The sequence below is a fragment of the Microchirus variegatus genome, assembly GCF_963457635.1.
Source record: "Microchirus variegatus genome assembly, chromosome: 1".
Taxonomy (NCBI): Eukaryota; Metazoa; Chordata; class Actinopteri; order Pleuronectiformes; family Soleidae; genus Microchirus; species Microchirus variegatus.
The window spans coordinates 4,291,889-4,303,154 of NC_139802.1; the positions used below are offsets into that span (position 1 = coordinate 4,291,889).

The following is an 11,266-nucleotide window of genomic DNA, read 5'->3' on the forward strand; positions in this document are numbered from 1 at the left end:
GACGTCTGTCCCAGTTCCCATACCCGGTGCAATCTGCGGGGGGCGCTTGTTGTGCTGTCCCAACCTGAACTAACACACAGTTTGGTTGCTTCTCTACATGTGAGTGCGTGTGAGTAAAGTAATTACCAGCTTCCTATATATATATATATATGTCATTTTGCAGATAATTCCCAATCCTGCCACCCTGATTAAATCTGAGTCAATTTGGCGTAAAGGAAAAAAATATTAAAAACTGGAATGAAGGGAAACGTCCAATCCATCTCCAGTGAGTTCTTTAAATGCCATCAGCGCTCCGTGCAGGTCTGAGATGCGGAGTCATTTTGCTCCGTTATAACCACAGTGACAGCTGACGACTTTTTTTTACCGCGTTAATTATCCTGCTGTCGTTAATTAAGAAACACCACAGATAGTTTGTGCTGCGAGAAAGCGCTAATGTTGTCTTGACCTTCTGACGGTATTCCCACGTCGGCTCATCTGATCTAAATATTTGTAATCATCACACACACACACATGCACACACTTGCCTTTAAAGTTAAAAAGCTTTACATTTAAAGGTGCATTATGGAATAAATCTAAAGCAACTGGCCATAAAATCCTCCTAATATGTCACAGAGACTCAGGAATAATGTTCATATAACAAACTGAACTCACCAACAACAACAGTACAGACTAAATATTTGCATAAAAAAAATTTTTTTTGCAGAATATTTTTCTGGCATGTGGCGCCACCTACCGCCGTCTACCAATCAGTGCAGTCAGTAGAGTCTCAGCTGCCGAGCAACCACGGGTTGCCATTTCGTCAGAAAACAAAACCTAAAAGTCCTCGGTATTTTGAATTTAAATGTAGTAAACGTTTTTGGCCACATTCTTACATATGGCACCTTTAAAAGACTTAAAGAGAGTAGAGCGGCAACTAACGATTATTTTCGTAATCTATTAATCTGGCGATTATTTTCTCGATTAATCGATGAATCGTTCGGTCCGTAAAATGTCAGAAAATGTTTAAAAAAACATTGATCAGTGTTTGTCAAAACCTGGAAATTATGATGTTCTCGAACGTCTTGTTTTGTTCACAAACCAAAAATGATTGAGTTTCAAGGATTTCTTTACGTGGAGCAAAGAAACCAAGAAAATATTTTGCATTTAAGAAGCTAAAACAATCAGAAATCTTGTTTTAATCATGAAAAAAAGCCTCATAACCGACTATCGATTATCAAGATAGTCGGCGATTGATTTAGTAATGGATTAATAATCGATTAATCTGGCGATTATTTTCTCGATTAATCGATGAATCGTTTGGTCCATAAAATGGTCAGAAAATGTTAAAAAACATATAGAAACCAAGAAAATATTCACATTTAAGAAGCTAAAACAATCAGAAATCTTGTTTTAATAATGAAAAATCTAAATAGTTGCAGATTAATTTAGTAATCGATTAATTGATTAATCGTTTCAGCTCTACTGCAAAGTTTCACATACAGTCTTTCCATCGACGGCGTCCTTTTCATCATTTTTCCGTCTTTCTTCTCTCCTTTTCATCTTGTCCTTTAACCAAAACTAATCCCAACTAAATTTGGGGTTCTCCCTTCTCTCGTCTTCCCTTGTCTCCCTCCCTACTCCGCTCTCCTGTCCTCTTTTTCTCTCCTCTTGTCATTCCTGAAGTGGCACTAATCCTCCCCTTCTCTCTGTCTCCTCGGCTCTAACCTCCCTTCCTCATTTTTATGATCTTTCGCTACTGGAGCAAAACTAATCTAGGTGCCATCCAATGGCACTTTCTCACCCCCACCCCCACCACCACCACCACCACCACACCTCACCCCCACTTTGACTCCACACCCACCCGCCCCTTCTCACCTTCCTCCTTTTTTCTACCACTTTGTTGCATCTCCACGTCTGTTTTTTTTACAGTCGTTTCTCCAAACTCTCCTGTTCCCTGTTTGCTGCGCTCCATCTCTGTCACGCACACGCTGTGCAGAGACTTCACTGGGACGAGAGAACACGTGGCCTGAGAGAGGAGAGAGAGCGAATGAGATGAATGAGAGAGGTGGAGATGAAGGAGAGTTGGAGGGCCTCTCTCTCTCTTTCTCTATCTGTCCATCGGAAGTTAAATTGCTGGTGTTTAAGCTTTCTGTGGCTGTCTCTTGCACCTTTTTTTTTGAAGATACAATATGTAATCATTTCTAAGGCTGGGTGTTATTTTCTCAATTATTTGAGGAATCGATCGATAAAATGTCCAATCAATGTTGATCGGTGTTTTTAAAAACCTGGAAATGATGATGTTCTCAAGTGTCATTAAAAATGAGTCTGTTTTTAATGATTTATTTGTCATCCGGAGCAAAGAAACCAGAATATATTCACAGTTAAGACGCTGAAAAATCAGAAATCTTTAATCTTAATCGATTAATTGTTTTGGCTCTAAATATTTCTGCATTCAAATCTCTTAAAAACTCTTTTTCAGTTGCCAAAAGGTTAGTTGTGTGGGTACTTTTTGGGATATAAGGAAACTATTTTCTAGCAATTTGAAATTAAGTCTTTATAAAAATGTAAATTTAATACAGAGAGCAAAATGTTAAAGGTGCCATATGTAAGAATGTGGCCAAAAACAGTTACTACATTCAAATTCAAAATACTGAGGTCTTTTAGGTTTCGTTTTCTGACGTACCTGGCAACCCGTGGTTGCTCGGCAGTTGAGACTCTACTGACTGCAACGATTGGTAGACGGCGGTAGGTGGCGCCACATGCCAAAACATGATTTATAAAACATAAACATGATTTGCAGTCTGCAAAATATTTTGTCTGTACTGTTGTTGTTGGTGAGTTCAGTTTGTTATATGAACATTATTCCTGAGTCTCTGTGACATATTAGGAGGATTTTATGGCCAGTTGCTTTAGATTTATTACATAAAGCACCTTTAAAATATCTTAAAAACTCTTTTTCAGTCGCCCAAATGTTACCAAAACACTTTAAATCCATAGAAATGTGTATTTTAATGACATAATCTGCTTCACCATGTCAAACATGATGATGTCAAATGTCTTGTTTTTGTCCACAAACCAAAATGAGACACTTTGCATGATTTCATTGTCATATGGAGCAAAGAAACCAGAAAATATTCACTTTTAACACACTGAAAAATCAGAAATCTTTAATCTTAATGGATTAATTGTTTTGGCTCTAAATATTTCTGCGTTCAAATCTCTTAAAAACTCTTTTTCAGTCGCCAAAATGTTACCAAGAGACTTTAAATCCACAGAAATCTGTATTTCTTTACTCGTTTTAATGACAAAACCTCCTGTCAAACATCTCAGTGATTTAGGGTTTTTATTGTGTGTATTTGTCACTAATGGATCACGACCACTCGTCGCTGTTCTGCTGACAACGTTCTCCCCGTAAAGCACAAACAAGCGCGCGGGGGAAGAAAAAAAAATAAAAGCCCAAATTAGTCAACAAGACAAAAAATTCCCATGAGCCCATGCTGGTTCCCCAACAGCATCAAACTAGCTCTTTTGTTACCGTTTTGATTGAGAGAGCCCCCGATTGCGACACAAATGACACAAACTGTGCGCTGAACCGAATGATGTATTTTTGTATTTTCATTAGCATAAAAAAAAAAAAAAAACAGATGAAAATAAAGTGTTTTTGTGAAAATGTTTGTCTTTAACTGTCCATTAGTGGCAGTTTCCCACAGCTGCTGTTGTGTTGTTCCCCCCGTGGTAACACCTGGTTCCCTCTTGCTCTGGTTGTCTTTTATCTGACAGGTAACAAAGCAGCAGGGTGCTCCATACTCTGAGAGAGAGAGAGAGAGAGAATAGAAAGAAAGAAAGAAAGAAAGAAAGAAAGAGTGGCTCTCATCCTTTAGCTTCACCTCGTCTCTTATCTAAACTTCAAACCTTACACCTCTCGCTTTCCTCTCTGACCAACTTTCTTTATATATATATATATATATATGTATATTCTCGCAGAAAGCAGCGTTTGTGATTAAAAAGGTATTTGCGTGTGGGGATGTCCTGTTGTGGGTGTTTGAATTAATCAGTGGCGCCACACACACACACACACACAGACAGAGGCGATTCTAGAGCCTGTAGGGGCCCTAAGCAAAAATTCCCAGGGGGCCCTTCCTTCCAACCAGTGTTCATCACCATTATGTTCTAAATAATCCGACACCAACGAAAAATTAATGAGTTAAAAAAAATTTTTCCGAAATGAAAGAAATAACATGGAAAAACCTTGTAATTAAAAAGTATGTGGAAATATAAATGTTAAGAACAATAAAATACTGTAAATAGCTTTTAAAAAACTATATAAACTCAGTAAAAAAAAATACATTACACTGTAAAGAACCCACATTATAAAACAATATAAACATATAGAACAATAAAATACTGTAAATAACTGAAAAAAACATATATAAACTGAGTAAAAAAGATATGCATTACACTGTAAATAATCTTCTTAATTTTCCAACTTGCAGAACGATAACTTCACACAGGTTAAAGTGAGGTGGGGCCCCTTTAGGGAGGTTTCCTACTGAGATGTCATTGCAAATCGCCTATTGTTTTTTAAGGGGGACGGGGAGGAGGCAAAAACAGCCCTCAGGCTCCGAGTCTCGGGGGCCACCTATCGGCTCGGGGCCCCAAGCAGTTGCCTGCCTTGCCTGTTCGCAAGCTGCGCCTCTGCGCACACACACACACACACACACACACACACACACACACACACACACACACACACACACACACACAGTAGTTTGAAGGACAGAGTGGTGACAGTGAACAGGTCCGTCAGGTACACTGTCATTGCTACAAGGGCAAACTACTTGTCGCTGGTCTTCTCTCCTGTGTGTGAATGTGTGTGTTTATCGTCTTAATTTAACCCAAGAACACGACACAGCAGCAGGCAGGACAGACGCAGTGACGCAGGAGGCTCCTAATGACATCCTGTGCCTTTTTTATGGTATTTTTATTCAGGACCAGTCGTTCTCATGGGGACCAAAGCCTGGTCCTAATGAGGTTGAAGCTAATATCCGGTCAAATCCGAGCGTCTCGCAGACGACACGTTTTTTGCGAGCGTATACTCTCTGCCTTAACGTCGTTACGCGCCGCGTATTGTGCTATCGGGAAAAATTCCATCGGTTTCTGAAAGCTGAGAAGTTGCAGGTCAACGCCGGCATGTGGTTATTACGGTAATTTCACTTGCGCTCTTTCAGGAAGCTGGAGAATCATGGGCCAATTCCAATTCCTATCTTAACCCTCAAGCTCAACCCTTAATCTTAACTGGCCCTGAAAACCAAGTGTTGAGGGTTATTTTGTCACTTAGAAATAGGACACCCCTTAAATGCAGATACGTCTTCAGACTGTAGGGGGCAGAATAACGCGAAAGCTGCGTCCAGTCTGTCAACTCCAAAAAAAGAAGAAGAAGAACACATTTACGTCAGGATTATTTATTACGATCCGTTTGTCAGTCAAGTTATTAGGTTGTCAGTTAGTTATAAGATGATACTCATACAAATACCACAACCACGGACATATTCAGCTGACAGTTACCACACACCACGACTTATTGAAAAGTAAACCATAGCAAACGATCGCTTGTCCGCACCGGCCGGCTATTGACAAAAGATCGTAAAAAATAAAAATAAATGTTACCTAACAATGACATCAGTAATCCATAATATGGGCCTAAACTAAGATAATACAATGGTTTTCATCATTTTTATATCTCTATTAACAAAGAAAATACCTAATTTGTAGCGTACTCGTTTCGCTGCTTTCGGCGCCATCTTTGTTCTGTCAAAACACGCAATGCATTCTGGGTAGCCCTTGCTCCCAAGGGTGGTCTCGGAAAATCTCAATATTGAGGGCGATACAGGCCTTAAACTTGACCCTCAACTTAATTTTTAACATTGAGACAAAAACTCAAACAAATGGTATTTTAAATGTTTTATACTGTTCAAATTAAACACCCTATAGTGTTTTACATTTAAACATGCAGTACATTGTAAATAACTGCCAGATATTGAAGGTTATTTTAGAAACAAATGGACAAAAGCACTTACTTAGAGCACATTTTCTGGTTAAAATGAAAAAAAAAAAGAAGTCCAGACAGACATTTTGAGGCTTAGGTGTTAAAGGGTTAAGATGTGAAATGTGGTTATGTTAAGGTTAGGGTTAGGCATTAACTGATTATGTTAATATTGAAGATGAATTTTGAGTCTGGAATTCAAGAAGAGCTGCACAAACCTTTATTTCTCTATATTTTTTTCTCATCCTGACTGTTTCTTACAGAGTAACTGTTTGTCTTTTTTGGTGATGGTTTTTTTTTGGGGGCGCAGTGATGTGATGTGATGTGTTATTTGAACTCATCGCTGTCACGAATCATGCCAGAAACGGGGGCTTTGCTGAAAGGTGCTGCTTGAGCCTGTGTTGCATCAGAACACAGGGCTGTGAATGGGCATCAGCAGACTGGTGTCATGTGAAGTTCTTTGGCGCGCTGCAGAACCTCTGCTGCGTCTTTGACCCGCTCGCTTCGGCTCTCACACACTTACCTTTTCCCTTTTTTCTTTTTTTCTTTTTTTTTCTTCCCCTCGTTGCATTTTCTCCCTAAAACTCCTCCCGTTGTTTATCTCACCCCGTTCTCCTTGTCACTCTGTCTTTATCTTTTTTTCAGCCGTCCTACTGCGAGAAGCCATTACAGACCAGCTCTCCTCTCTCTCTCTAATTGATTCCCCTTTTCTCTCCATCTCTCTCTCTTCCTTTTTCCACCCGCTGTGAATATACTCCATTGCACTTATTTCAGTTTGCAGAGCTTCACAATTTTCTCCCCACTTTCTTTTCCATTTTTCTCTTATTTTTGAAAAAAAAAAAATTCACGTCGCTGCCCTGCTTTACCCCCACTCCCCCCCCCCCCTGCGGAAACTCCTGCCCGAACACCTTTTGTATCCTCTGAACTATAAGGACAGAACTTGAAGGCAAACACACACACACACACACACACACACACACTTAAACGCACTCTTTTCTCTCGAATCCCGAACTGGACACACGAACAAAAAAATCGTCAAATTGTCACCTCTGCTGTCGATTAGCATTTTCGTTCCTGCCTCTTTTTTGTAAATGTCGCTCCTTTTTTTTCACTTTTAAATGAAGTGTTAACGCTCAGGATTGTATTTCGCTTTTTAGCTCTCGTATGTGTAAAATGGCGGCAGCAGAGGAGAGGTGGGATGGTGAAACACTGTCTATCTCTGCAGTAGGGGTGTTCCGCACACAGAAACGCTCGTGCACGTGCGCACGCGCGCACACACACACACACACACACACACGGTCTCGTAAGCCAGAGTGCACGTTTTTTTCCGACTGCAGTGCAGTGAAGGCGCTGCTGTTGCAGTCACGCCACCACCACCACCACAGGCGCCATTTTGTGGCGGTGCTCGCCATGACCAAAATTAAGACGTTGACACGAATGCGTGTCCTCTGTGTTTCTTTTTTTTTTTTCTCCCTTTTTTTTTTTTTTTTTGCACAATGATGTGATTAGAGCCAGATCAAAACACACATATCACACACAGGAGAGTAAACGCGAGGCATTTTTTTGTTAGTTTAGAAGCTGCAGTGTGGGTTTTTACACTCGCGCTAACTGGATTTAAAAACGTATATATGTTATAAAAAATTTAAAAAATACGCTTTTTGCAAAACAAAAAAATCCCTTTAAAAAATAAAAATAAAAAATGTGTTTTGAAATCCAAAATCTATATTTTTATGCTTCTATTATATCAACATAACTTGAAAAAAACTGTTAATTATGAATTGTTTGTTTTCCTTGAATTTCATTAAAATATTTCCTTAATGGCATCAATTTGAGATCATCACCATGATATTCAGCGCTATTATTTAATTTGAGTATTCTTCTTTTTTTGTTTGCTTTGATTTTTTTTTTTACCCCCTACACACACACACACACACACACACACACACACACACACAGAGAGGCCCAGACCCAGCATGAAATTTAATGCTTCGTTAACCCCCGAGATGGTCGTTAGTCGTTGAAAACCTGGGAGTAATTTCCGAGGCTCATGTCTGTGGGAGAGCGACGTGTTGCTGCAGGGACCTGTAGGTACAAGACACACATTACACACACACATTACACACACACTCACACAACTCTGCGTCTCTCTGCTAAGCCGCCTGTCATTTAATGAATGCTTTCTCTCCGTGTGAGCGTATACTGTAACAGATGTAGTTTGCAGCATCTCATTTCTTCCCTCGTAATCTCAGTGTGTGTGTGTGTTCGTGTGTGTGTGTGTGTGTGTGTGTGTGAGGCTTCAGGGTTGCCGTGTCAGAGTTGGACTCGAGGCTGTAGATTGATTTAATAACAGCTGCGATTGTGCAGCCTCATCCCCGTTTCCTGACCCCCGTCCTCTCGCTCGCTGATGTTACACACGGCGGCTTTTTTTCTTCTGAGGGGGTTTTAAGCTTTTCCGGTCTTTAGTCTCACTACACCTGCATTCTTGTACTTTTCCTTTCCTTTGCTTCCTCCTCCTTCCCCCCCCCCCCCCCCTCCAGCTCTCTCCCTCTCTCCTCCATCATCCTTCCCTCCATTATTTGCTTTTAGTCCACTCCCTGCTGAGAAAGTGACGCTCAGACACAAACACCCCCATCCCGTCTCTTTTCCTCTCTCTCCGTCTGACCTTGTTTCAATCTTCCCAACCATCTTCTTTTTTTTCTTTTCTTTTTTTTCCTCTCTCTCTCGCTGCACTTTTCTCACTCGAGTCTCGACCACTCTTTCTTTCATCTTCTGTCCACTTCTTGGTTTCGCTCTGTCATTTTGAATTTACTTGTGTTTCTTCCCCCCACCCCCCCCCCCCCCTTTTCTTTTCTTTTTCATTTCCTGTATCCTCTCTCTTTATAATCTCGATCATTCTTTCCTACCGGCTCATTTGCATAACACTGTGTTTTCCTGTTGCCGTGCTTCACAAGCTCTTTTTTTATCCGACCTTTAAGAGAATTTGCATGGGGGACATATTTAGGATTGCACAGCCAGTCAGTACTCATTTTTCATGGCGTTAGGCTTTGAGTAATTGTAAATACCTTCTTCCCCCGGTCATTTGTCTGTTTCTCGCTCCTTTTTTGTTCCACAAAGCAGTATTATTGAGAAAGTTAAGCATGCAGAAATGACTCATCAGCAACTTGTTTCTTTGCCTCAACTTTATCTAAATCTCCTCTCTCTTATTATTACAGCGTCAGAGGGTTCCAAACAAATACAAGGTAAGATGCTGTGTTTTAAATGTAGTTTATTCCTCTTATTATACTGTATCTACAGTGTGTATGTGTGTGTCTCTTTCTATCGTGGTCTTGTATGCTTATGTACAAGAGCAGGAATGCACGATAATATACTTTATAAAGAAGAATTGGTGTTAATAAGTGGACACTCACACATGACTCTTACCTCTGTAACCTCAGGCGTTAACGCTATACAGTAAACACACACACTCCTCGTGGGAATTTTTGAGGATTTGAAAACCTGGATACAGCACTCTTGACTTCCTGATGTAGGGGAAACAAAGGTTTTGAACATAGTTGGCATCTTGGATGGAAGTGAGGTCAGGATTCTGTGAAGTTCCAGGCCTAGTTTTTCCACCCACGACTGTTGCTGTTGAAGTTGTCGTCTTATAATGTCTATAATGACCGTACAGTTTCATTATTTCACTTATGTCACTTTACTGGAACACATCCAGAAAATACAGGAAACATGTATGCAGTTTGTTTTCAGGGGTGAAAAAACTACTTATTCTTGTTAAAGTGTCAAGTATTTTAAATGTGAACAATAGTGTGAGCCTGGCTCACTTTAAACTGGAGTGGAACCTAATTATTATTGTTAAAACACAGTGTTTGTCCAAAGATTGTCATGTTGTTGCTACACCAGTATCACAAACGTATATGTGTACATATATATGTATATATGTGTGTATGTATATATGTATATGTGTATATATATATGTACATATTTATGTATATGTGTATATATATGTACATATATATGTATATATGTATATATGTACATATATATGTATATATATATGTGTGTATATATATGTACATATATATGTATATATGTATATATGTACATATATATGTATATATACCTATGTGTGTATATATATATATATATATATATATATATATAAATATAAATATATATATATATATATATATATATACACACATAGGTATATATACATATATATGTACATATATACATATATGTACATATATATGTATATATACCTATGTGTGTGTATATATATATATATATATATATACGTGTATATACAGGTATGTATATATATATATATATATATACGTGTATATACAGGTATGTATGTATATTTATATATATATATATATACGTGTATATACAGGTATGTATGTATATATATATACGTGTATATACAGGTATGTATGTATATAAGTGTATATACATGTATACACGTATATACATGTATATATGTATATAAATATATTTTCATGTATATCCCTGCTCCAGAGCAGTATATATGATGCAAATATGCATGCAGTTTGTTTTCACTTAAAACTGGAGTTAAAACCCAGTGTTTATCCTAAGAGTTAATGTCGTTGGACATGCTGTGAAAGAGTTCTGTTACACCAGCATTACGTACACATGTTGTATACATATATACATGTATATATATATATATATCATTCCAATGTCAGCGATCACAGTATTTGACCTAAAAACCACCAAAGCTTGTGTTGCCTAAGGACGTTTGCACACTAACGTGTGCTCCCTGCTCCAGTACAGTATATATATATATATATATATATGATGCAAACATGTACATTTTCATGCAAGTTTTCATCTCCCTTCTCTCTTTTCAGCTACTGCACCTGATAGTGGAGCGTTCTCACCGAGCACCGCTCCCCTTCTCCCGCTCCTCATCATCATCATCATCAGCCTTCTCCTGCTGACAGCCTGACGTTCCTCCTTCGTCCTCATTCGCCCTCATCGAGTTGGGACTCGACGATGACCAAGTACACGACGCAGTCTACGCTCGGACAGTGACTGGCACGATGCAATCTACGCGACAAACGCTGTCGCGCTCGCTTTTTCGCTTTTCGAGAGAAAACGGACGTCATCTGAATATTTGGCCAAATAAACACACACTGCTGCACTGAGTGGCTCGGGTCAGAGGTCAATCAGTCAGCTGGTGACTTTTTGTTTGTTTGTTTGTTTGTTTGTTTTCTGCCATGC

The 11,266-nt window shown here is 39.1% G+C and overlaps 1 protein-coding gene across 1 annotated transcript in view; it reads left to right on the forward strand.

The window, feature by feature from the left end:
• efna4 (ephrin A4) overlaps window positions 1–10,991 on the forward strand; it is a gene marked incomplete at both ends in the record, with an annotated part of 49,866 nt that extends 38,875 nt beyond the window's left edge. Inside the window, 2 exons of the mRNA XM_083895202.1 lie at window positions 9,235–9,261; window positions 10,894–10,991. Coding sequence (XP_083751328.1) covers window positions 9,235–9,261; window positions 10,894–10,991 — 125 coding nt within the window. The remainder of the gene's footprint in view (window positions 1–9,234; window positions 9,262–10,893) is intronic.
• Window positions 10,992–11,266: the final 275 nt, after the last annotated feature.